Here is a 27,785-nt window from a genome sequence, read left to right as displayed (position 1 = left end):
CCAGTGAGAAAGTGCCAGTCTGGGAAAAAAGCAAAACAAAAGAACAACCTTACCTCACCAGGCTAAGCTTAAAACAAAGTGGCCCCAAAATTCCTCGTGGTCTGAGGAAATGTATGCACTGTATGGAAGGGAAAAGTACAGACAGAGACAACTCCTGACAGCAGCCCCAGCTTTGCAAACAAGGCTCTGACATTTCCAGCTATTAATTTCTCTAATCACTGTGCAGTCCTGGCCTGCAGGAGCAAGGCCATGCAGAAGCTCACCTGCAGATTTGCAGCACTGAACTGTTTGCAGTTCATTTATGGATTATACTGGCACATTGTTGGTGAGTTTGTTTGACACAGAAGAAAAAAAGGCTTTGGTTCCATGCAGAAAAATGAGCTTCAGAGGGTGAATCCTGTGCAAAGGGGCAGCAGCACTGACTTGCTCTGGACTGTCCCATCTAGGAAGATGTTTGGACACAAACTTGTTTGAACTCCCTTCCATGAGTTTGGTCCCAAAGAGGTCTGGCAGGGAATTTAACACAGAGTAGTGCAAAACAATACATTTTATTTGTTCACAGTTAAACACAAGCAACTGCCTTGACATTTTAGAACATTCTAATAAGGACAGCAAAACCTCCTTTTGGTTTAAGTTCTCTTTAGCTTACGATTGTACCATTTCCCCATATTTCATATTTATGGCATTTAATGTGGATTGTTTAACATGCTTACAAAGAGCGAGGCAGGGAACAGATTAACTTGACAAAGACAGCAATTTTAGATTTAACTAAAAGCAGTCAGTTAAAAAAATCTGTTTCCACTTCACTGATGGGACCCCTTCCAACAAACTGCAAGTTAACTACATACAGCAGATCCATGATTTTTAGACTTAGGAAAGAAAATTGCAAAACTTGTTCCTCCATAATCTTTGTGGTCCATAAACAAACCTAAAGTGGTTTCCATTACTATCCTGGTGCTAAAATCCTGTTTAAAAGAAGAAAAAAAGCCACCTTATCAAAGAGCTTGCGTTGCTGCCAGGGCATTTTTGAGACTGACACAAAACCTGCCTCCCCTGGGAACGCCAGATCTGGGAATGAGCTCCTCCAACATTCCCAGCTGAGCTGGCCCATCAGGCCCTTTGTGTGCAAAGCATTCACTGCCAGGCCTGGGATCCAGAGGGAAAGGGCAGGAAACCTCCAAATCTCACCGAAACACGCGCTACCACGTTTGCTACCACTACGTCTGAGAAAGCCTAAAGACGCCGACAAAACCAGGCTGTCACTTACAACCAACTCTCTACTCTCTACTCCATGCAGAGTCAGCTTTGACACAACCACTGAAGTTCACCTCTACTCTCAGAGTTCGGACTGACCAACTGAAAGGACACGGAGAATAATTTAAGACAGGCAGAAATGTATTCAGACCTTGGAGTTCCGGAGGAGGCGGGAATGGGAGGACGAGTCCTGTCACGAATGAGCTGAGCACCAGCTGCTCTGACAGCCTCGTTCCCACCTGGGCTAAGAAGGGATTTGAACTACAAATGCAAGTGTGCTTGGACTTGATTTCTATGTGAGGTGGTTCTTAAACAGCAGCTGCCACCCACAGAATGTTTAGGAGAAGAGGCCATGTGTGATGCAGGGGAAGTGTGAAGCCTGAACCGTCTGAGTACAGCTGGACCCAGCCACGTGGGACATTTAAAACAAGCACTGCCTTCCTAACAGCAGGCCCTGCTCTGTCACGAAGGAGATTGAGTCTGACCACTGACAAGACCTGATCCCACAATCCTCCTTCACAGAAGGCTCATAATTGACTTAAAACATGATTAACACCAAAAGGCTTCACGCCAGGATTCTGATTCAGTGTGAGCAGGATTTCTCTTCAGCCTTGTCATCTAAGGAAGTAGGATGAGGGTGAAGGGGAGAGACCTAGAGCCAAACTGACACTGCTGAACTCAAAAATGTGCTGCAATCTGAGTAGGAGAGCACTGAAAGGAAACCATGTTCTCCAAGTCAAGCCTGAAAGGGTATTCACAGGAAGAATGAAGCCAATTTCTTGGACTCAAAACATGGTGGTTGTGCTCAGACCAGGAACAAAGAGCAGAAATATAAAGAAGGGTGAGGCAGCACATTTCCCTGATTAGTGAAGCAAATCCTCCTCTGCAGATCTTCATAAGCTTGGAATTCTCTCTCCATGTTCTGCATGCTCTCCCTACTTGAGTAAAGCTTCCTCTTCCCTCTTCTCCCACCCCAACTGCTTTCCCATATGAACCAGTGTAAGGTCAATCACAGTCTGTCAGGCAAACACTTCAAACACCCAGAAGATCTGCAGCTGGTGTTTCAACAAGTCTTCAGCATTTATGGTCTCTTCTGCATTACAAGCTCCAGTTCCTTTTTGTCTGTTCAAATGTAACTTCCCAGGAAATGTTAAGGACAATATAAACAATGATCATGAATTAGGGTGAATGAATCATTTTTCAGAGGTACGATGTTCTTTAAACGTTTGGGTATTCAGACTCCAACTTAATGAAGGCTGGGCTCTGAGGGATGTGGGAGAGTGGACAGGCAAAAAGAGAAAATGCACTGGAAATCCTAGTGCTGCCTCTGTCCAGGATGAAAGGAACCGAAGCAACCTGGACAGGCAGCACAACCAACTGCTCTAAATGGGAAGCTTGCAAAGAAATACAAAGCATTCAGAGTAAACTCACAAATGTTAATTTGGCCTCATATTGCACTCAAGTTCATAAACGCAGCCACTCAACTGGGGACAGGGAGAAAGGGAAAAAAATACTTGCAAATGCTAACAGTTGTCCCTTCAAATTAGTACACGCTGCTAAGGATTGAATTTGAGAAAGAAGCAAGAGTTAGGCTGGGCATTTTCAATTCCAGACCCAAAAATCCACTTTGCATTCATTCAGCAGCCTCCTTCCGTTCCTGGCCATCGATCCTGCTCCGCTGCATGAGCCACTGCTCAGACCAAAGAAACATAAAAGCTTTTAGTTAAACTTGCACTCATGCCTCCTGTTCTATGCCAAGAATATGAAAATAACACTGATTGACTATCTTCCTCTTTAACTGTGGTCATGATGAGTTTCATTGTAGTCCATGATATGAAGCTGTCCAACACTGCTTTCCTGGAGCTTAGGCGAGAGGTTATCAGGGCTTGGAGGGGCCTTTGGCTCCATGCTTGGATCTTTACATAGTTCAGTCTTTAGGGCATCAGACAGCCTGTTGATGGTGACCCCCTCCTCATCACACTGGCTCTCACTCTTGTTGCGAAATAATTCTCGTGCCTTCATTCCAAGGAAGCTCTTGGAGCTGGGGAGTGAACCTACAGTCAGTGGGACAGTGCTCGAGGGCTCCAGCAACACAGATGTGTCCCAGCGACTGCTCAGCCTCTGGTTCTGGGGTTTTTCTGGGGTGGAGAGCTCGCTGCTGCTGCCCCCCTTACTGCTACTGCTGCCTCGGGTGCTGGGAGGTTTGGTCTCTCCATTTCTACCCATTGTTTCTTCACTGTGTCCTACTGTATCTTCATTACCACAATCCAGCCTGCTTGGGGAAGAAAGAGGACACAGTGTCAAGGAAATCACAGCAATTAAACAATGGAGAGGGAAATGCTGGCCAGGATAGACTACTCTGATTACTTTCCCTTTCTGCCTCTGGGTATGTACTTTAACATTCCTGTCACAGTCCTGGGGCAAAGCAGGAGGGACAGGGGGTAACCAGATGTGTCACACACTCAGCTTTGCAACATCCACTGTTTTTAAATTCAAAACCGACAATAATCCCACAAGAGTCCTGCAGATTTCACACCACCACCCTCACCTTTCTTCTGCTGCTTCAGCTGCTTCTGTTTTATCATCTTCAAGTTTCTTCAGTAGGCTGCTCTTCTCCAGCCGCCCAAACAGATCCAAGATCTCCAGCTCAAACGCCTGGGTGATTCTCTTCTGGGCCTTGTACCTGCTTTCTACTGCCTGCAGCTGACCCCTGAGCAAAGAGAGAAATCAGAATGTCCAAAATCTCCAGATTCTGTCTCAGCTGTGACAGTGCACCTGTCAAAGCACAGCTAAAATGTTACACAGGAAGCCCCTACCTTGCTTGGATTTTAACATCTTCCAGGTATTTCTTTTGCTCTAGGAAGAGGTGGTCCTTTTTTGCAAGCTGAGATTCCAGTTCAGCTATCCTTTTCTGGGAAGCATCGAGCCTTTGGCTTTGCTGCTGAACACAAGACTTTGCTTTCTCCAGTTCTTTCCGAAAAGCAGCGTGCAACATTTCAACCTCCTCGAAGCAAACAACACAATGGTAAAGTATAATTTGATCCTGTGTTATTTTTATTGGTGTTTAGACATGTTTCTGATGTTATAAATAGGCACATTTTAAAGCAAGCCAGAATAAAAGCAGCATATCTAAAAACAGATATAGAAAACCAGCCCTGCTGAGGATGTACACTATTAAAATAACTACACATCACTGGAATTTATTAACACATTAATGTTCCTTATGAAAACCTCTTTTCATCAAAGCACTCTTGCCAGTTCTGCACTAGATTAGAGTAGACAAACTCTATTTTAAATCCATTTTTCCAACACGACCTTCATTAAATACCAGTAGAAGACTTTTTTCAGTGCATTATTCACCTTCTTTAATTACGTGCTCTCACGCAGGAACAGTTAGATTGTTGTGTAATTTACTTGCTTCTAATTAGAAAAAGGTTTTTTTGAAGTCAGGAAGTAAAACCATATGAACCACAGAAGTTTTAGTGAAGTTACTGGTAACTTCTAATAGGAAAATGACTGAGTGGGAAGGCTGAGATGCTCATTTGAAAGTAACACCTCATGAAAACCCATAAAATTCTTGTTAAGATCTTTCCACAAATTCTGGCACTACCCTGCATTGTTTTACCAACAATCTGCTGTCAGTTACATTTGAGCACAGTAAAGTCTTGGCCTTTGGAAAAGAAATTGCTAAGAATTTACATCAGTTGGCTGAAACTGACCCCAGGTGTACCCCAACAACTCCTTCTTAGCTTTCAGAAGGGGCACTGAAGGTATTCCTCAAACCCACAGGGCACACAACATCTGAACAGAAGCTCAAATATAAAATCAAATCCCTAAAAATCAACTTCAGAACAAAGAATCTGTTAAGTTACAAAGCCTTTCCTTCTGAACTCAGGGCTGGGAACTGCAGGATGATGACCTCAAAGAAGTCTCCCCAAAAGTCCTCTGTAGTGGTACCTTTGTAGTGTCTGTGTGCTTGTGCTGCAGCTGCTCCAGGTACAGCTCATTGACCTCCCCAAGAACCAGCAGCTGCCTGTTCAAGAACTCCATCTGCTGTTGCACTGATTCACTGTTGGAAAGCTGGGAAGGGAAATGAAACAGAATCCATTTTTGCTGAACTGGGATGAGCAGTTCAGCAGGAGAGTCACAGCTGACAGGCACTGTGTTCACAAGCTATTTTTATAAAGAAGGGAAACAAAGGCTAAAATCCAATGCATCACAGGTAGTTAGGTGTTAAACGAATTGTTTTCATAAAGAACTTTTCATTTCCATTCAACTTATGATAGAAACAATATATCTCAGTTGTCAAGATTTAGCAGAGCTTTAATACAACATAATGCTCAATCTGCAAACCCCTGCTGTGGAAAAAGCCAAATAAAAGTTTCAGAAGTTCTTAACTCAGTTAAAAGTTTCTTCACCAAAATACATTCCTCTGTGTTGTTTTTGTGCAATTAATATCAAACTCTGTGGAGCTCAGCACAGTCTTCTTTCAGATCAAGAAAGAAAGCACCTGATGAAAACTATCAGATAAAAAATAATCAAAAAGACACAAAGGGACCCTGGGAACACTGACTTTTCTTACCTTTTGAGAAACTTGGCTAAGCAGCAATTCAGTGTGACACACCTTGTTGTTTGCCTTCTTTAACTCTAACCTCAGATCTGCTATCATGTTCCTGCAGTCTTCCAGCTTGGTCTGTTCAAGTGACAAAAAATTACTCAGTATTCTGAAATTTCACTGAAGACAGCAAGAGACAAAGGGCTGTGAGGCTGTAAATCCCCAGCACTGGAAATCAAGTTATACTGACCCCACCAAACCAATTAAGAACCTGCCTTTTCCTATTTTCAAGCTGAACACAGGACAAAACAGAACTATAAAAGGATGATACTAAGTTAAGCACTTTCAATTATGCATTGTCTTATTCTGAATCAGGACAATATATTTAATAAAAATGTGCAGCTTTCTCTCAGATATTTCATGCCTTGTGATGAAGAAGGTTATTTTTAAAACCAGTAAGTAGACAACCAATTTGTTGATGCTTCATACCTGCAATTCCTGGCTCTGGTTGTAGAATTCCTCCCGGTCGTGCTGCAGCTGTCGGATCTGGCTGTGAAGCTGAGCCACAATATTATCATGTTCCTCCTGAAACTGGTGGTACCTTGCTTGTTCTTTCTGCAGACTCAGTTTCAAGGCCTGGATCTCCTTTTCCTGCAGTTTCAGCTGATCTTTCTGTTAAGAATCCCACATGAGGCATCAGACAAGACATCTGCTTAGCAGTTAGGACATCTATGCTCAGCCAAGCAAAGCTGTTATTACCAGCATGCAGGAAAACACTTTTCCACACAAAACATTTTATACAGAGCAATGTTCTCAACACTCTTGGGGCTTGGCTTAGTTTTGGCTCAAAAGGAGATGAAATGGTGATAGAGTGGACAGACTGAAAACTCACAGCCACATTCAAAGGCACAATGAGCAATAGCCTGTTTTTCCACTGCCTCTCATACTTTCAACAGGGACTTGGGCCTCAGAGCTGATCAACAGTTCATCTTCCAAAACCTTGGAAGTCTATTTTTGGTTCTTGTAGTTAATTATCAGAAGGTGGAACTGTTGATGGAATTAGCTATAACATGAAAATATACTATGAAACACACCTAAATCTGTACTGAGACAGCCTTCAGTGCACTTATATCTTCAAATTCTATCACAGTGAACACCTCTGGAAAACAACACTTGAGTTTTCAGAGCTTTTGCTATTAGTCCTCATTTGAGGAGCAAAAGGACAATATTTTATGAAAAACTGAGTAAGGTGTTTAGCCAGGCATTGAGAAACCACTCCACTAACAGGGAAGCCTTTATCACTACCCAAAGGCAAGTGCTGGCAGGGGTCAAGCATGAAGGATTCAGCTGCCTGCAGTCAACTACAAACTTCTGACATTCATAATGACAGAGCACGGAACTCCTGCACAAGTCACTCCACAAACACCGACTTGAATGAAGTGACAAATGAGGCTTCTCTGTTAATGGAGTGGTACCAAAAGACACCAGGCAGGCCAGTTAACACTTGCAGCAGCAGCAGTGTGTCCCAGGGACTGGTGGAGCTGTGTCCCTGCTCACCATGGCAGCGTTGTGCTCCTCCAGAGCCGTGGCTTTGATGACTTTGCGCAGCAGCCGGCGGTTGCGCAGCGCGTGCTGCTGCCTCTTGAAGCGCTCGTACAGCAGCTGGTTGTGCAGCAGGAGCAGCTGGTTCCTCAGGGTGTGAATCTCATCTGAGGGGGGAGAACCTGCAGTGGGAGACAGAAGAGGTTACTGAGCTGCACTCTCTACTTTATTTGATCTCAAACACAAAATCATAAACGTTTTTCCCAAAGCAATGGATATACACCTCAAATGAATTGCTCCTTTGATTAAGGAAAAAAAAGCCAAGCCACCATCACCACAGAAGCCTCAGAGCACAAAACTAAGACAAAGACACATAAATAAGCAAGAAAAACAATCAGTTTTACATTCAATGAGCAGAGAGAAGATGCAAGGATCTGTCAGATGACCAGCAGCACTCTGAAGCTTATCAAGGCTGAAATGGTCAAAAGCAGAAGTGACTAGAATTTTGCACTTTTCAAAGATGACAAAAGCAGCTTATCTCTCTGGAAAACAGCTATTTGCTAAGCAGATGAACCATGACTTAGTGGAGGTCATCATCTTTCTGCAGCATTAGTTAAAAACCCACAAGCAAAAAGTATGCAGGTCATTGTTTAAGCAAGTCTAATAATAGAGGAACAGATTGCCAAAACATGAGAAATTTCCTCACCTCCAAAGTGAGTCCAGTCAGCAGATTTGCTTGGCAGAGACAATCTGAAAAAAGAAAATGCAGCATTAACAGGTAAATTTAAGTAAAAAAAATTGAATGTTCACCTCAAAAGAGCTTATAGCCTGGTAAAAGTACAATTAAGGTCAGTTGGTATAAAAAGATTAGGGAGGAACTGTGCAGCTGCTTTTCCAGAACAGCTTAAAATTAAGGCAGCACAAAAAAGAGTAATAATAAAGTCTGCAAAGTAAGATTTTTCAGTCACCTACTTGTTCAGCTCCTTAGTGTGTGCATCTGCCCCTTGCTGAATCAGCCTATCCAGCACTTCCACGGGAGAAGTCGAGGACATACAGTCTTCATCCTGGGTTCCCTTGGCTTTCTTTAGCAGCTCCTCAGTCTTCTTGCCAACAAAGAGGTAGGCAGTCTTTGGTAATGCAACCTCAAAGAGGTGCTCATAGAGGGGAGGCTGCCCACTCCCAAACACCACTCTCCTTTGTGCTGGTACTTTACAAGGGCTGGGAGTGAGAATACTCGGCTCCCCAGAGGTTCCTTCCCTGTTGCCAGCAGGGCTTTCCCCAGGGCCTCCACAGGGCTTGTCTATGGGAGTAAACGTTTGTTTGGGTGTTTCCCGTGCACCCTCAGGCCCAGGCTTGTCCAGAGATGTTAAAGGCTCAGAGGTCTGACTGTGTCCCTGAACACTGGAGGCTGCTGAGTGGGTCTTCTTCTGAGAGCCGGACAGACTTTCGTTTGTGCGGTAAAACGGGGAGTCAAATCCTCCTCTAGGCACCATGTGTTCAGCATCGGTCGTGATCTCTGAGATCTCTTTAGATATTGCATCTGTTGAGGAGAGGGGGAGCATCATGATGCATCTGGTATTTCAACAGGACAACCATTTCCTTAGCTAAGGTGTAGGTAAGGAGGGCAGACATTACCTTCCTCTCTGTCCTTCTCAGCGCTATCTTCAAATGACAACCCACCTAAAAACTCTGGAAGATCACTTAAGGTTACTGAACTTTTACTACTGGGTATGTCTGAAAAAAAAAACCAGAAAACAGAAAGTTAATTGTACAGGTGCTGTTTTCTCCAGCCTTAGCAGAGCACAAAACACACCTTTTACTGCTGCAAGGTCCTCAGAATAAAAGCTTGTCCCTCCTTCAGATACTTCCTCAGAAGAGGAAGGTACCTGACTCCTGTTCCATTCCACATGGAAAACAGTTCAGAGATCAGTCACAGGTCAGTCCTGACCCCAAAATGTAATTTTGTAAACTTAACGTTTGCTATTGCACAACATCTGTGAGGAAGGATGTGCTGTTTGCAATTTAACCCATTTAATAAATAAAGTAAGGTGGCCTGTGTGCACTGTGACTGCTCTACTTCCACATTAGCATTAACCTCCCCTTTAGCTTCTGAGTTGGCTCCACAAGGACACACACATGCCTAAAAAAAGGAAGTTTAGCAATCTGATGTAATACAAACTTGCCAATATATGGCTACTGATCAAAACAGAGACAACAGCTGTGGGACACACACTGCAGGATAGAAATCTTGTGCTCAGCTCAGTCACAGATCAGGAACTCAGCAAAAAACTTTGCCTGTCTGTAACCTGGAATTCAGAATATTCAGATTCCAGATACTACACAACCACACCATGGAAAACCAGCTTTAAGTTTCACTATCATCTCTGCCTTGAAGATGGTAAAGATTCACAGCACAGAAGTCTCAAATACATCTCCCTTTCTACAGCTGTCACAGAGGTAGATGAAATGGAAAATGCAATCTACATTTACCTATTAAAAGTTGAGTTCCTCAACCTACTGATTTCAGTATTTCATATTTCACAGGACTTTAAAACAGGTTCAAGTACAGCAATATAATTGTAGATAGAAAACAAAGTTTTTCCAGAGGCCTTTAAGAGAGCATGATATCTACTCTTATGTGCAGCCTTACAGTTTGATCCAGACATGTGACAGATAACTTGCTGAAGCAAAACTTGCTGCTTCTAATAATCATCCTCAAATAACCAGTTGTTATAAAAATAAATTCCCTTTTTCAGTCTTCAGTATATATTTGTATTTTTAAATATGCAGGAAAGCAAGGTAAAAAAAAATCTCAAGCTATTTCTGCACATGGATAGTTAAACTGAAATCAGAAGCATCACAAGAAGGTTTTAAGTTGAATCACAGGTTAAGGATGATCCTGGAACTACAAAGAACTCAGGGAAAAAAAAAAAACATCTGTGGAAAAGTGTTTGGGAATTGGAACATGTGTCAATAAAAACTGGAGTTTACAATAGGTTGTAGTAATGGGGAGAGGAAAATGGAGTTTACCCAATGATTTATCGCTGTTTATGACATTTTGCTGTCGGTACAGTAAAGGCCTCCCAGAATCTGGTTTGTCCTCCTGGAAAACAAAAGAAACCCAGAACACATTAACTGCCTTAGATTTCATTGACAACTGTGCAGCTGGAAGTGGCAATAGTTGTCTGCACTTGGAAGAGTTTTTGCAGTGAAATGCAAAATTTTTTTATAAAGCACCTACTCTGATTTTTCTTTCTCAGTTAAGGTCAGTGCATTAAGGCAAGTCAATGAAAAAAAAAACGAAACCAGATTTGTTCAGCATAAGAATTTTGTAATACCTTTTTAGGAGGTGTGGCAGCAGCTGAAGGGAGTGAAACATGCACAAAGTCATCTGAAGTGCAGGGTGGAGGAGGAGATGTGGCTGGTGTTCCCAAAGGTGTTCCTTTTCCCCCTGCTGAAAAGGAACACAAGCTCTCTCAGCAGGCTTCCCCTTCCTCCTTTCAGGAGGAACACTGAACACTGTATGTGTAGAATTGCACATTTAAACACCATCTCAAAGCATTTACTTCTTAAATCTCTTTCAACTGTTTATCAGCACAAAAGTGCAGTTTCCCAACAGTTGCTTCAGACGTTGGCACTGAATTCACAGATTTCCTCTCAGTTTGCATCAGCACTGCTCTAGGTGAGATACTCAGTTCACAGGAGTAATCACTCAGGCTTATCAACTGGCATGATATGGCATTCCCATTTAAAAACTGCCAGTAAAATTTACAGCCAGAATTTCCAGTAAAACAAACCTGGAAGGCCTAATTCCAAACTGCAGCACGTACCAGATGTGCCAAAAGCTTTGCTGTAGGGCTGTGATGCAGACTGGGATGACTCTGATGGGACAACGCCGGGGGACGTCGGTGGCGTGGTCATTCCACACACTGCAGAAGGGCTCCAGATGGTGACCTGTGCACAGAGTACAACACAGCAGAGCTCAGAAAAGGAACTTGTGAAGCACCTGGATCCAGGTTTTCACACAGGAAATCAGGCAGAGATTAAATGTGAAACGAACACCAACTTCTGAAGAATTCACAGCACAGCTCAAAACCATGGATTTTTAAGACTGGCACAAGAAACTGTGAAAGTGCAAAGAATGAAAACTTGCTGGGCTTCATCTCCTGCTTTACCTGCTGTGGCTCAGTTGATAGCCTCGTGGACTGTGGGCTCAGAATCTGAGGTAGCTGCCCTGGCATTTGTGATAGTGTTAACCGAGGAGTGGAATATGGGGTAGAAGTCCCTGAAAGTTAAATAAAAGAGAAAATCAAAATTCCAAAGCATCCAACGCATCAAATACAAACCCAAGATTCTTCTCGCTAGGACTTAAAGACTTTTAATCAAAGCATTTCAAATCCATTCAACATACACATTTGTAGCTAGAGACTTTTCTTCCAGCCCAAGAAAATATCTATTGAATACATTATACTACAGCTTTCTCTATTTTTTTTTTTTTGTTGTTTTGAGGTAGGGAGAACGTTGAGAACACACTCTATGCCTGCACATAGAAAATAAATCTATGTATTTATTGTTTTAATGATGGTTTATTTTCTAGTGTCTAAGAATCAGACTTTAAGTGGGATAATTAGTGAGATGGATTTCTTTGCTCTAAGGCCAGTTCTCCTCCAGCAATTGGGTACTGATTAGCCATCAGGCAGGTCTTACCATAGCTGCTCTGTGTGTCAATGTAAGAGCTGGCACTGGGGTCAGTTTGATGATGTTTTAAGCCTGTGCAGAGTTTCCGAGACACAGAGTAATAACCATCTTCATACGAGGCTTCTGCAGGGTCCAGGGAGATTTTGGCACATTCTATCACAACATCATGAGTTTCTAGTCTTTTCCACCTGCAGACAGTTTTTGGATCCAAAAGAGTAAGTTAGTCAATTATTGTTAAAAACAAGAGTTCCTGGAGATAGGAGGAATTGGCTTGGAGGATGGCTTGTTTGCTCCAGGCAGCTTTGCATGCTCCCAGCCAAACTGGAACAAGGCACCAGACAGAAATTGCAACCAGATGACTTGTGAGAATGGGTCTCAAAGAGGAGACAAACTGCTTTGACACAGAGATCCATAAAGGTCTGCCATGGAGCACTCTGGAAAGGAGGAACAGCATACGAAGACTTGGTTGATCCTGAGCTTCAGCAGCTGTAGAAATCAGCTCAACTACACTCAGATGTTGGTAGACATAATTTAGACATGCCAGCAGTGGGGGAATCTGTATTATTTAAGCAAACACTGGCTACAATGCCAGTTTCAAATCTGTGTTTTTCCTCCCAAATTTGGGGAATGTTTTTTACTATTACTACCTCCTTCATCCTGAAAACTACTTCTCACTAAATTAAGCAGCCAGATTAGATCTGCCCAATATTTCAGGGATGGAAGTTCACTGTAAAGAAGGGAAAGCCCAGAAGGCTGTCTATTAAAGGCTGGGTTGCTTTGGAAAGTAAAGTACTCTGTCCAAGATACCAGAACAGAAGGCTTCCACTGGTGGGTTTGTGCCAATTGTGCTCCTGAGTGACGCCACCCTCCCCCCTGCAAAATTGAGCATTGTGACATTCAATGGGTTCCCAGTTAGAAGTGATTTCCTAGTGGCTCTTAAAAGCAGGGCAAGAGCACTACTGTGCAGCAACAAGAGTCAAATTCTCCTCTTCAGTGGCTGGGCCTGTGGAGACAAGAGAAAAGCAGCAAGTGGTGCTGCTGCAGGCAAATGAGCCTATTGCTAAAGAAAACTAAGACAGCTGATAATGTTAACACATACCTGTTAAAAGAACTGATCTGTTAAATGAACCAATATCTAGGTACCAAAACAAGACACACACTGAAGCCATTTTAAACACTTAAATCCCATCAAATACTTCAAGAAACACAAGGAATATGACCCAAACCTTCAGCCAATGAAGCACCTCGGACAGTTTCACTTTATTCATTACAGGCAAACTGTTTTAGATCTTTATGAGGATGTTTGATCATTAAGTCATAAAAATAAGGTAAAGTAGAAGACAGATGCCATCCCAGACACAAAATTAATTTAGAACCCAAACACTATTGTTAATGACGTTTCTCAACAGTTTTTGCTTATTCATCCAGCTGTAAGCTGGGATGAGGAAAGTCTACATGTTTACCTGGTGCACCTACAAATCTGGGTGGCAAAACACCCCCACACAAACTGTTGCTGACAGAAAAGGTTTTGCTGCAACCTTCTGAAATAACCCCACAGAAAGCTGCTCAATTTGAGCCTTTCCTCATGGCAGAGAGAACATATAATACCTTCGTGGGTCCAGTTCATGGTCCTTGGATCCAGTCACTAACTCCGGATGGATTCGCACATGTTCCATCATTGGCTGGGAGGAAGAAGAAGGATTTGTTATCAGTGCAGCACCTTTGGATTGCACTAAACCACACAAAACTGATGAGCAAACTACTGATCCCAAAAGTTCAGAAAGTTACATTCAACAGATAAGGTTAATGCACATCTCCACAGCTTCAAGAGTTGATCACAAATGAGCTTTGAGTTAGATTTCTCATTTTTCTACTGTTTTGTTGAATGGCCCTCAGCTGAATTGGTAAATTAATTGTATTAAATTGGAATATATAGCTATAAATTCCTTGCCTCAGATAATACACAGATGAGCAGCATTTTACCTTGACTACTTCTTCAAAGGTCTCCAGGTTTTCCTTCATACTGTAGTGAGAGCGCAGAAAGGAGACAAAATTGCAAGGATACATTCCATAAAGACGATGAAAGAGAGAATAAACGCTGGCATGAAGATGGACAAGATAAATCTCTGCCACATGACCTGGAAAAAGTAGTAAGAATCTTTTTCATTACATTGGAGAAAAGAACAAAAGTTCTAAGAATGCAAGCAAAGTACTTTTAAATTTGAAATGTTAACTGGAACAAGTTTTCTGAGGTACAAATAGTCCCTACTGTAACTGAAGTCTTCTCAGAAAACAAGTAACACTTAGTCATCAGCTCACAGCAAACCCAGAAATTAAGATAAGGACCATGAATTCCAACCAGAGTGCTGTCATTCTCAAAACACAGCTTTGTTTTTATTCAAGCTAAAACCTGAAACTCCTCTAGATAGTGAGCCAGAGTAAGACTGACTGATGATTTAAAAAGGAAGCTAAGATTTGTTTCACTGCAAAAGGCAAAAACTAAAAGCTTGTAGCCACCAAAAGCAATCATAGCAGACAAATCTTAGTATTCACCTCAGAAGTTCCAATCCTACTTGCAATGCAGAATGGCTCTCTAAATAGCAGCTCTATGTGCTTAACACAGCATTTGTTCATTCAGCCATGAGCCACAGTCACAGATACTGCTGGTGTTAGACATCAGACCCCTTGCAACAAATTCAGCAAAGCCAGGGCTCTGAGAAAACCAGTTTTATCAACCTTCATGACTACTGATATTTGCACATTAAAATAAACTCATATATGTTGCTTCTTTCCCCTCCCTGTTTGGATCTGGGAATATCAAATTTCCCAAAATCTGCCCCAAACATTAGCACTTTCCCTTCTCTCTCCACTAAGATCAATCTCTGCTTTTCACTGTCACCAGGGCAGTACTTTGGTTCAGTGAAATTTCATGCAATAGCAGCACCACATGGAAGATTCTAAGAGACTTCTAAATTCTGAGCAAAGAACTCCCCCATGCTCTCCAAGTACAGAACAGCTTGTGGGTTTAAGACATCATTTTCTCTGTTTAAATAATCTCAGACCATTAAGAGTCTCACAAAAGAATGTGCTCACCAACTGCACACGAGTCACAAGGATACTGCTAAACCACAACTGCATGCAACAAAGTTGAAATCTCACCTGGATTCTGCAAGCACCAGGCTGAGAGACGCCCAAAGATACCAAAGAAATCATGAAGGTACTGTTTGCCAGACTGAGGAATCATTGGCAACATGGTTATTAGCACTAGGACACCTGTGGTGAGTACTACTACATCTGTGTCAGTCTGCAAGAAGGGAAAAAACCTGCATTAGTTAAATGTGTTGAACTTGATTTTTTCCAAGGATGAAGTGAACATTGAATCATCATCATGGAAAAAGTTCTCTATTGAAACAGTCCCTCTGAAACCTACCAGAACTTAATGATCCAAGATTATTGAGTTTTTTCAGAACAACCTGAAATAAAAGTAGATTTGGGATTCTTGCTCCTACTCTGCTGCTTTTCTGTATAAACACTTGGCTTACTTAAAAACAGAACATCACCACAGTTCCACAGCTGAGTGAAAACAATTACTGGTATGTGAAGCATCTCATGTGGCACCTTCCTTCCTTCCCAGAGCTAAATACACACAGCACTCAGAGGCTCAGAAACTGCAGATCTGATCAGGGTGTTCAAGGGTGTTGGCCAGTTATCAACACAGGGGTCAAAAGCTTTTCTACTAAAACTGCCTGCTGGAAATTTCACCCAGCAGTAATTAAAACAAACTAGGACACCTAGTAATTCAAATGACTAGAATACCTTGGCTTGTGCCACAAGAAAGGGATGTGGCAATACAAACCTTTGGCTGTGTGAAACAGGAAGAGAATCAGATTTTAGGAAAGGACAAAGATAATGTTCCAACTCTTTCCTTGCTTCCTCAGTTGAATGCACATTTTCTTTGGTAGCTCCTCTGCTTTGTCAGCACAGGGTGCACAGAGCTCAGGTAAGGCTGTGGGCAGGTGCTGCTGAGCTCTCTGGATATCTCCCAGGAGCCACTCAAGCTGATGGGACAACCAGTTTTAAGGGATTTATCCTCCTCTGTGTGTCTACAGCCTCTACTCTCCCTCAGTCACAGAACCTATCAGAGCACATTTCCTGTCTATCCCTTCCTTCTGTCCACATCCTCAGCATTTCCACATCTCTGTCCTACCCCCAGCAGCTTTCTGACACACTTCACTCCTCCCTCAGTCACACTGCAAAGGGCAACAGATCTTGTCAGGCATGTCAAGAATTGCAGTAACAGCAGCTGGAGCTGCTCCTTTGGCAATTACAAATTTGTGGTTTTGTTTTGAAGAGTGCTGGCACTTGACTGCATTGTGCATTTAAGTGTGACTTCATGACTAATGTGGATTTTTCACTATCATAAATTCCATTACTGACAATGCATTCTAGGTCTCAAAGCACTTTTCATTCCTTATTCACTGGTACAGTGCTGTACAGTATTATAGCTGATCAATCTGCAGATGAGAAAAAAACCCACAAAGATTGGGGGAACAGCTACCTCCTTGTAACACAGCATGTCAGCAGCTAAGAAGGGAAAGTCTGCTAATTCCAAGGTAATTTCACCAAGGAATATTCCATTGCATGGCCCATCTACACTGCAAGCAGAGGACATACAAATTCAAATTGCACCAGTGGGAAGTTACTGTATTTCTCATTAAGTTCACATTCAGGATATCCACTAACTTCACCAAGGGCCCTCTTGCCTTTAACTTATTTCAGAAAAGTTTTGATAAACATTCCTAACTCACAGTGACAGTGACTTTTAGAAACAAGATTGTCAGCAATAACAGCATCAGCACAGAGCATTCAGCTGATATTAATAGCACTGTGGCTTAACTAAATGACATCAAAACAGGAATCAAATGCCTTGCATCTGTATGCAAGTTTACATCAGGTGTTTTATAGACAGCACTGCCAGTTCTTACCTTGAGACATTTAAGTAATGAAAGCAGGAGAGGTGCTTGAGAAAGTTTGTGTTTCCAAGATGGTTGTCGTCTTATCACATGTCCCAGCAGAGAGAGGGTGGGTAAACGAGTAGCAGCTTTGCCCATATAATCATTAATTTTGTCCAGTAGATGCTGATAAAGGATTTTGCAGAGAGGGGTAGAATAAACAAATTGTATTTATATTTAACAGCTCTATTGTCTTTTTCACCAGTCTATATTCAGCAGGGAACTATGGGCATTTTACAAATTTGGCAAGATCCCAGAGGAAATAGAACCCTGCAATAACTTTGAGACTACTGGTAGACAAATGCAAACTGTACAGGCCAGAAGCAGTCACCGCACTTCAAAATGTTTATAAGTAAATAATAAAAAAAGTCTGGGCAGCAGCCAATTTGTCTTGCCATTTCCAATCTATTTAAAATCCTGACTTGCTTTCAAAATACCAAATTTGTTTTAGGCTAACATATCCTGCAGCAGGAGCACTGTAAAGAGATAACAATAATCCTCCAAACCCTTTCCTTTATAAAGGTTCTTTGCTTAATTGGGTCAATTTAAGCAACTCAAGAAACAGAGACCTCTGAAGTTTTTTTAAAAGCTTAAACTACTCTTACTACTGAGATACTACATCTCTACAGCAAGGTAATTCTACACCAGAGTGGAACCCCTAGAGTTTTAACAGATGCTATTTAAAGGCTGCTTCAATACCAGGCTAAAATCCGCCATAACAAGATTTTTTTTTACCTTGTCATGAGGCTCTTGCAGGGTGGACAGAATATGCAGTGCCTGCTGAGAATTGGTTTCCAAGTAATAGTCCACCAGGTTGTTGACAAGCATAGGCCCACGGTCTGTCAGTTTGGGGACAACATGGAAAAAACCCAAAAACATTCTCAATACACTAAAAATGAAGCACTTGCTACAAGGGCATTGCAGAAGTTTTAAGCAACTATTACACAATTTCTAACATAAAGCAGTCCTTGGTGTTTAGCAGACCTTTGGGAAAATGAGACCTCTCAACTACATTTCCTGGTTCCAAACCATTCAAGTGACTGTATTCAGCTCAGGGAAAGGAACTAGGTTTTTTAACAACCAACAATTCCATAAAACCCTACAGGTAGCTGAGCTGCAAGGGTGCTTTACCCAGTAAAGTGTTCAGGAGTGACTTGATGTTCTCTCCCTTCAGCAGATAAAGGAGAGCAAGTTCAGGGACAAGGACACTGGCAGTGCTCTCATGCTCTCAAAAGGCTCTGTCAGCACCAGTAATGCCTCAACAGCAGCAATCACTTTTCACAAAGTCTGTGTCTGTTGTTTTGTTTGGGAGTAGGGGTTTTTTTGTTGGTGGGGTTTTTTTTAATTATTAACAAAATCCCACTAGTTTCCATAATATGGGTGACACCTAATTTTTTTCTAGATACACCTGACAAAGAAAGTTTCATCAGCTCACACTTGAGGCTCTGCCTCAGGAAAAGCCAGTCATTCTGTAATAGTGTTTTAACAATTATGTAACAGACCTTCCAGGAGCCATGCCATTAAGCACAATGGACTGAAGAGAAGCCTCAATCCTTAAAGCAATTTCAAACTCAAATATCAAGAGTTTCTTTCAAGCTGCATTTGCAAAGACAGTGTTTGATAGAAAAAAAAAACCCACATGATTCTACCTTTATTGATGTAAAAGCAAAACCCTTCCCAAAACTACCCAAAAGGATACATACCACAAATGAGATTATCTTTGAATGCAGCTGTTATATCTTCCAGGACACCCAGAATTGGAGAATCCAGCATTGGGAGGAGCTCACCAACATTTCCTTGCTGTGCCATGATGCACGTACTGACATGAATGTGGAGGTTAAAACTTCAGGAAGTTCTTCATTGGTGTCTTTCTACCAGACTAGGAGAGAAGAGACAGCAGATGAGTGAACTTTTCCCTTTCCATATAAAATCTCTCATCTCTCCTATTTCTCTTCCACACAAGTGCCCGTTTAACACTGAGAGGATTGTTAGGGTTTCCACACCTGCAATAAAAGCTGTAAGAGTTTCCAAAAAGCCAATGAGTCATGAGCAGGGTTTTTTTCATGTTTTTCACAGAGACATTAATTTGTTTTGCAGAAGACCTCAGTATCTAGACTATCAGAGCATTCTCTTACCATATTTTTTTTTTTCAATTTGCTCTCCAGGTCAGTAAACTGAAGCTGAAGTTTTGAATAAAATGCAGAAAGTTCCCTGGAATCCCCCCATTCCTCAGTTCTTACAGCAATTCCTCCTCAAACCACCTTTCCAGTCCTTTGCATAAGACTAAAATCCTGAGAAAATACACACCTCCAGATCCCTCTCCACTCCTGTGACCAGGTCAAGAATTCACTGCCCTGGGCTCTGCATTGTTGCACCCTGAGAGATTTGAGCTTTAAGACTTTGTAACATGGCCAGGCTGCAGCTGTTGGGAAACTCAAGCAGGGCTGCTGCAGCTGCTGCTCCTGGGCAGCCTGAGCACACCAAACACAGCCTGAGCAGCACAGCACACCTTGACTTCACTCGTGGGATTCGTGATCACAAACTCTGCAGTGCAAAAACTGCAGCAGGTATTAAATGCAACAGTGTGCAGAAAACAACTGGTCAGCTGCACAGTGCTAAGTGGGACCAAATCAACCCCATATCAGGCTTTAAAATGGCATCTTCCCATGTAACAGCACCAGAGGGATTCAGGTGCCACGTGGACCTACCTACCACAAAATGAATCCATTTTTATTTCATCCAGAAGAATCCTATACCAAACCTTTCCCAGTGGAAGAACAAATCTGGCTTTAAATAACACCTAATATTATCAGTAAGGATTTCTTCTTCCCTCCCACTCCAAGCTAGAATACATTTTTCACTTCCCCCATGGAAGGCAAGACTGACACATACCAAGTTTACACACAAAATTGTTTTTCTACTGCAGTTGCATTTACAGCACCTGTTCTGTGGATGAGCTGAGCTTCTGTCTGCAATGCTGTCAGCCACACACCTTTCATGATCACTAATAAAGAAAAACCAGAAAGAGGTTAAGAAAAGGCACAATTTATTTCTTCCTTATCACACCAAGTATATTTTCAGAACATCACTAAGTGTTTTACACTTAGAACAGAAGAGTTGTGCACCCCCTGCATGAGGACAGTCAGCCCTCAGTCTGAAAAACACCAAAAGGTGCTGCAGTTGCCCTTCCCAGAGCTGTCTGCAGGTTAAGCTGTGCAATTACCTCAAACTAGATGGTTTTCACAAGACCATGGTTTTGTACTGTGACCTTTGAAAAGCTGCTAAAGTTTTATTTATGGCAGGTAGAATCTTACACAGAAAGGATTTTTCTCTATTCTGAACATACAGTAATTAATTTAAGCCTTTAAATTCTATTCAAAACTGTTTTAGGCATTAGCTAAGGACCACAGATCACTGCTGTTTTAAATGATAATGCTGTAATTACCTATATACATATGACTTTCTTAAATATTTATGTTTAACAAAGTCACCGGACAGCAGGAGTTAACATGTCCACCAGTAAACTTTGTCATTTGCAACATATCACTGTGCAGTTGCAGAACTGCCCAAGGTCACTTTTCTTAGTGGCACCAGACATCAGCTTACTTAACCTGGCACTGATTGCAAATTCAAAGGTGATAATATGGCACCACATTCCCAAATGGCATTTCAGTAGCAACAAACTGGCTGGAGCATTGCAGTAATCACCAGTGCAGAACGTAAAACCAATCACCCTCAGTTTCCAATGATCACGACTGAATAGTCCAAATGAAACTTCAGGTCATGTACAAGCAGCCAGCAGAGCCCGATCACTGAAGTGTTTAGATTTAAATGTTATTTCCTTTCTAGTCTAAAGCTGGCAAAATGCTAAACCTGCAGACTTAAAACTGGCTGGTAGTGTGAGCAAGACTTGGATAATAATAGAACAGAGACTTAGGGTGAGGGAAGTTTGCTTTTTACTGAAAGCAGAACAGATCTATGCTTTTCATAAAATCAGAGCTGGCATTTGTTGTGGTTTAGGATTTTGGTTTGGGTTTGTTGGTTGGTTTTTTTTCCCCTACATTGTGCAGACTCCCAAGCTTCAAGTCCTTCCTCAAAGCACTCGCTGTTCAGAAGACAATTCTCAAGAGTGACACCATCCCTTCAAAAGGTTTAAAGCCACACATCCATGCAACCTAAGAAGTCAGCCTTCCCCTCTCTCGGTCATTTGAGGAATCAACTGCTCTCTCCATTTCTAGTAATCCTAATAACATTGAATTGACTCAAAGACTGCATTTGCAACATTGTATGGGGAAGCAGCTCACTCCAAGGAATCTATTCCTTCATTTCTGAGAACACATCTTTCAAACAGGCCCTGCTGGCCCTCAATTTCTACCAGGACATGGTCTCAGCTATGGTTAAGCAATGATTTCACCAGCTTCCTAAGCAACATGAATTAGCTGTTTAAAGTCTTGTTAACAAAAGAGATGCACGGACACACCCCCAGAGCAACTGCAAGCAAAACCTGTTTTGAGAACTAAAGCAGTAGAAACACAAGTCTCTGCTTTTTTTACCCCACAAAAACCTTGTCAACTCTATTCTCTTTGATTCCCATCTTACACCAGTGAAAAGAGATTTTTATTTTCCTTGAGCAATACCGTTATACTGGACCAGATCTTTGCCACACCAGTAAAAACCTCAACAAAATTCTGATACTGCCAGAGGAAAAGCTGCAGCCGGGTGAAATCATAAAACACACTTTTGGAGAGACTATGGATGGGTTCTGGAAGTCAGGCTCAACAACACCTCTGCAGACAGATGGGGAAAACCCCGGGTTGAATGCTGAGCAGGTAAGAGGATTTCAAACTTCGTGGCATTGTGCTGGCACGCACAAAGCCTGCCATCAGATAAGGGCGAGGCTGATAAGGCGAGCTCAGCTGCTGATAACACTCACGTAGGTAACGGATCATTTCCCAAGCTCCCGGACTAAAACAGATGGCTGGAGTGACCTTGTGCCAATAAATCCAGCATCGTTTATTTAAACTCGTCAATCGTGCACTGGAGTACTTAAAAGTGGAGCAGTCTCCACTATAAAAGTATTCAAAATATTAATAAAAGTATTTCAAAGCACATCTAAAAATGGAGCAATGTTACACACATTGTACCACAGGTACCTCATGAGGCAGAAGTTTATCTGAAGTTACACCAAACCAGTCAATGTTGTCACCCCACTGTACACAAATGACCACAACTTTAAAAAAGCAGCTTTCTCAAAGTCAAGTAATTTGTCATTTTAAACTCTAAGTAAGACTGAGATGCTCCAAATCTGTGCCCCAAACTAATGAACAAGCCAGGAAATTCCAGCAATAGTCTTAAATCATGTCACACTTTTCTCAGGCAAAGGCAGCTGAATAAGTAGTTTACAGGCAAAAGGCTTTTAGTCAGAAAACGTCGTGTTCTGGCAAATGAAGTTCAGCTCCTGGTGTCAGTGTGATTTATCACAGTCCCACTAGGAATTTGTGATGTGATTTTCAAATCTTGTAGATAAGCACAGGGCAGGTTAAGGGGCTCCCAACACCTTGTGAAACAGCAGGATGAGCCAGGGACTGTCAGGGTATTTTGTATCTGGAATTGATACTTGTGTGGTGAACAGGACATCCCTGACACCTTTACAGTATCACATCACCAGCACGGCTTTCTGCTCAAATACACAGTTACAAGATGAGCCTCCCTAATGCCTCCATCCCCAGAACTGCAATCAACCCCTCATCAGAAGAATTTCCACATCCTTGCAGCCATTCTTGCAGCTAACAGGATTAAAACAAGTAAGTTTTCCATGTGATTTGAGTCACTGACTCTCCACTAAGTTTTAAAACTAGTTTTATACAAAAGACACAAAGTACTTGGTTAGTAAGGTGTAGAAAAAGTCTGTTTAAATACCTTTTAAAATGCAACATTTTAATCTCACTGGAAAATACCACACCAACAGCACTTCTTATATTCAAGAGCTTTCTTTAAGATATACTTAGTAAAAAATATTTAAATACCAATACAGCTTTGGAGCCATATTATAGAAGGAAAAGGAGAAACCAACAAGCCAAGAACCAAGTCTAAATTTACTTTTGTCAGTAGATAATTTAACAACAAAAACAGTTTAAGGCACAATCTCGAGACAAAGGGAGAGACTGTAGAAATATTAATTGGAAAAGGCTAAACAGAGAAAGAGACAGCAGAGTATTCCCAAAGATTATGACTTCTCTAAGTATTTCTGTCAAGAGAAGATGTTCTTCTGTTCAGTGTATTTTTATCCCAAGCCAAAGGAAAAAGCAGCTGGTAGTGCCAGTTATGCTGCTCGCAGGGGTGGGGAGGAGGGGGACACACCACAAACATACCCCGGGCCTTTGCTGAAACAACACCCAAATTCAGACACAGGAGCACCCACTCTGGGGGATGGGCAGGGGGATCAACACAGCATTTTATCTCTCCTCATTAAACAGCAGTTAAATTTAGGGTGTGCCAGTAAATGGTTATTGCTCCCTCTGCCCCAAGAGAAAAGGGGATTTCAACACCACAGCACCAGAACCTCCAGATTTACACTTTTCCATCTGATTTCTGTTGCAGGTAAGGTCAGGTCACATCCCCAGGTGTTGCTTTGGCAAATGCCATGAATGAGGACAGAAGGATTTTACAGCGATTGTGTTCAAAGAAAAATTCAGACTGACAGCACAGCAGCCCTTTTCACTGGCATCTTTGAAATGTTGGCCATGAAAGGACTGAGCCTCACCCCCTCCCATTCACCACACAAAAACTGAAGCCCGTTTTATGCTTCCTAACCATGCCCAATCTTACATTTCCCTCACAGTTAAACTGAACATTGCCATTATACCAGTGCCATAAGCAATGAATGAAAAGTTCCAGCAGGGAGAAAAACCACTGGTGGCATAGGAAAGCAAGCAGCTGATAATTCCCTTTTTCACCACCCACAAATAATAACTCTTAAACATTCTAAACCTCATTTCAAACTGATCACTACAACAGGCAACACAATCAATTTAATTTATTTATTCATCTTTAAAGAATGAAGGTGTCTGGCTTCTTCTAATAGTAAATATTTTCCTGGTTATATTAAGGTCTGATACAAGATTCCATAACTAACCTAAATCATTATTTATAATTATACTTGATATTATATATTTCTCTTGTACTTTGTTACAGGTGCTTAACTGACATGGGAACAGGAATATCACAAAAAAAACCCAGCAAGCCCAAACAAAGAGAGAAAATAATATTCAGCAATATTTAAGATTCTCTGGACTCTCTGCTGTGCTAATATACTATTGCTAATTGCTACTCATCACATTTCTGTCAGAGGGAAAATCGTTTAAAAACAATTCATGTCATAAAAAGCCCAAACATGGAAGGGCTGTCACTTCACCCTCTGGCAGAAACCAGGAGAACCAGCCAACTACTAAAGGGAATCAGGGAATAATTGCAATTCCCTACACACAACTGCATATATTAATGGCAAATAAATAAATAAGAACAAGCCCTGGCTTTCTAGAACAATTTAATTAACACTACACACAGAAAGTCAGTCCAACTATAGAATGTTTTTAACTACAAACAGGTGATCAGAGAGCTCTAAACTTGGCACTAACACAAGGACTGAGACTCCTAAATCTCTGCAGCATTTTTTTTCTTGCCCCCAAGAAGAGCCTTTTAAAATATTCACAGAGTTAGGTAGCAATTCAGTAAAGGTTGAAACCACTGCAACCTATCTACTGTACTCATCAAGGCATTTTAACTGCTCCAAGAATTAAACCTAGCATTACACAGAACAATAGCAAATGATGTGTAACTGTAAAGTAAAAACAAAACATGCATAATGCCCAGGAAAGTGACAGCAATTCACCACTGCAAGAACTTTACTCTGGATCTTAATGTGCTACTCAAAGAAATGCTTATGCTAAGAAAGGAAACATCATTACTTATCCTCATTATGTTTATTAAACTGCATGAACATATAATATCAGACACTAAGCTGTAACATTCTTTTTAAAATACACACCTGTCTGCAACTTGCCACAAAATCTGGTGCCCTCCTCTGCTTCCACCACTGCAAAGTGCATTGATTATTTCATTTGTTTATTACTGAAGAATCCCAGAATGGTTTGGGTTGGAAAGGACCATCAAGTTCCACCCCCTGCCATGGGCAGGGACACCTTCCACTGTCCCAGGCTGCTCCAAGCCCTGTCCAGCCTGGCCTTGGACACTTTGAGGGATCCAGGGACAGCCACAGCTTCTCTGGGCAGCCTGTGCCAGAGCCTCTCCACCCTCACAGGGAAGAATTTCTTCCTAATAAATGAAAAAGTATCTTTTCCAAATATGTATTTGTGTGTGTGTGTGCACCATGCATGTGTTACAGGCCATTCAATTTACACAGAGGCTGAATCACATCCCCAGCTCCTGACAGGGCTGACAAGAAGGTGCCTGGCAGTTGGAAGAATTTCAGGAATCAGGACAAGTCAACATCTCAGCAGTCCAGCTGCAAATAGAGCCAGCATTCATTTTAAACTACAAATAGTTACTGAAAACAAATATTTGTCCAAACACCAAAACATCTGCAGTTGGCCAGGATATTTCACATGGGAATCCATTAATAATGGGACTTTTTTAGTCATCATAAAGGTAACAAAGAGTTAAGGTGCCAGGATTAAACACAGCCAGAGATAAAATCATTTTAATTAAAGCTTATCTCATGACATATTAGATATTCTGAGTATATTTTCATGGGTATAAGTCCATGCAATTTCCCACAAATGTATCCTGGCTGAACTGGAATGCTAAAAAGCCAGAACAAATGAACAAACAAAAACAAAGCAAAAAGGGTTTTCACTGACTAAAGGATTTTAAAACCCCAGATTTTATTTAAAACTTCAGTGTGGTGCAGCTGTTTCTGATAAGCAGAGTACCTGATTGCTGCTCAGCAAAGACAACAGCAAATAGATGGATTCCTAAGCTGTGCACTGATTATTAAAACTTCCAGAGCTCTCAAAGATTTACTTTCTAGTTGTTCACACATGTAAATTGAAGAGGAATTTTGTTCACTTAATGGGATCACTTCAGTTGTGCTTCCATTCTGACAGATTTCCAACAACTATCCTCTGAAGTTAATGTCAGAAAACTGCAGGATCAGACCACACAAAGAATGAAAACCTGTATGAGCAGCCACTGGAAGGTTCTCTGGAAACAGCAGTTCTGGAAAGAGTTCTGCACACAAAACCTGATCCCGGCTTCTGGGTCATTTCCAGGGGTTTTGAATCATACATTCCTTTAAGACATGTTCTTCCTTTCACCCATTGCCTTGTAAAAGATTCATTAAAAAAACCCCAACCCTGAACAGCAAGGCGAGAAGCTCTGCCTAAACTGATAAAACAATGACAGAGGCTGCATCCATAGCAAACAAAGGGTGAAAACTTCAGAACTGCAGCCTTCCAAGTTCTTTGTGATAACAGGAAGCAAAATGTTTTATTGTAGAAGTAAACAACATCCTGACTTCACATTACCTACCCAGGAGCAAGGAAATGAGAAAAGCCTTCCTCACCGAGGGGACAGACTTTAACAACTGCTTTATTTAATGCCCAACCCCGGACAAGGGAACCTCCTCAGCAAGTAACGAGGGCAGGGGAAACCTGGAAATCAGTCCCTGCAATGGGGGTGCTGAGCCTTTTCCGATAAAAAGCGCAGAATTAAAAGGGCTTTGGCTTTGGGGGGACCCTGCGAGGGGGGGAGGCAGAGCCTCGAGCCCCCCGGAGCGAGTTTGTCTGGAAGGAAGGGGACAGAGGGGAGCAGGGAAGGGGACGGAGGGGGAACATCACCCCCCCGCCTTCCCCATCCCCCCGACCCCTTCCCTTTCTCCTGCCGCCTCCTCCCCCAGCCCTTTCTCCCTGCTTCCCCGCTCATCTCTCTGCTCTGCCTTCTCCTCTCCGTCCCCGCGGCTGTCCCCGGTGTCGCCGCGGCGGTGGCGGCGAGGGGCGGCCCGGCGCACTCACCTCTCCCTCTCCTCCCCTCAGCTGTTTACCACTCCGGGCTCCTCCGGCCCACAGGGCGCCGCCATCTTGGCCCTGCCTCCCCCTCCCATCACAGCGCTTCGCCCCTCGGATCCCTCCGCCGCACAACCTAGTCCCGCCTCACCGCCTGGCTCCCCGCTGGCTGCCCCGCTTCTCTCCCGGTCTCTCCCCGCCCCGCTCGCCCCTCCCGCCTCACGGCACGTTCTCACCGCGGGGGATGAGCGGGGGGCGAGCCCGCGGCCGCCGCGCCCCCGCGGAGCCCCGCGGCGGAGGGATCTCGCTGGGGTCAGCGCTGCGGCGGGCGGAGGTCGCGTGATGCGGGGGGCGGGGCCGCGCGCGGGCGGTAAACAAGGCCCGGCCCTGAGGGGCCGCGGCGGGCGGGGGTCGGGCCCGGCCGGGCAGGGTCGCGGTTCTTTCGCTTTTTCCCGGGAATCCTCTGCAAAGTGCAGGGATGTGTTGAGAGGGAATAAAAAAGCGTCTCGGCAGTGTTGTGTGCGGAGCGGTGCTGAGGGGACACGGCTCTGGTGGCCCCCGGGCACGCGCCCCAAGTCTCATTGATTTCATTGATGAGCGTGCAAAGCTTGTTTCCTTCTGGTTTTGGATTTTTATTAATCCAAACCGCGCACAAGGATTTTGTCTTTGTTTTTTGTTTTCTCCCCCCCACAAATGCACCAA

At 42.7% G+C, this 27,785-nt stretch overlaps 1 protein-coding gene across 17 annotated transcripts; it reads right to left on the bottom strand.

Annotated features, from left to right (window-relative positions):
* Positions 1–529: 529 nt before the first annotated feature.
* Positions 530–27,413, bottom strand: TSC1 (TSC complex subunit 1). 17 transcript variants are annotated; one of them, XM_056505099.1, is made up of 23 exons: positions 27,320–27,413; positions 20,003–20,065; positions 18,765–18,940; positions 17,797–17,900; positions 17,035–17,187; positions 15,209–15,353; positions 14,033–14,187; positions 13,658–13,731; positions 12,059–12,237; positions 11,527–11,636; positions 11,182–11,305; positions 10,690–10,805; positions 10,382–10,454; positions 8,987–9,085; positions 8,324–8,891; positions 8,058–8,101; positions 7,367–7,533; positions 6,299–6,481; positions 5,837–5,947; positions 5,212–5,334; positions 4,071–4,258; positions 3,803–3,964; positions 530–3,526 (listed from the first exon to the last, which is right to left on the bottom strand). In XM_056505099.1, exons 3-23 carry the CDS (start codon positions 18,868–18,870, stop codon positions 3,049–3,051), a joined length of 3,462 nt encoding a protein of 1,153 aa, XP_056361074.1. In that variant the 5' UTR covers positions 18,871–18,940; positions 20,003–20,065; positions 27,320–27,413; the 3' UTR covers positions 530–3,048. The 17 variants fall into 17 exon arrangements, with proteins under 17 accessions (XP_056361074.1, XP_056361076.1, XP_056361065.1 ...); XM_056505101.1 differs by having other exon boundaries at positions 4,071–4,255; positions 27,320–27,365; XM_056505090.1 differs by lacking the exon at positions 27,320–27,413 and adding an exon at positions 27,093–27,197 and having other exon boundaries at positions 530–3,529; positions 19,954–20,065.
* Positions 27,414–27,785: the final 372 nt, after the last annotated feature.

The sequence above is a fragment of the Oenanthe melanoleuca genome, chromosome 17 (assembly GCF_029582105.1).
Source record: "Oenanthe melanoleuca isolate GR-GAL-2019-014 chromosome 17, OMel1.0, whole genome shotgun sequence".
Classification (NCBI taxonomy): domain Eukaryota; kingdom Metazoa; phylum Chordata; class Aves; order Passeriformes; family Muscicapidae; genus Oenanthe; species Oenanthe melanoleuca.
Note: the sequence above shows the minus strand (reverse complement) of the source record. Positions and strands in the feature narration are given on the sequence as shown.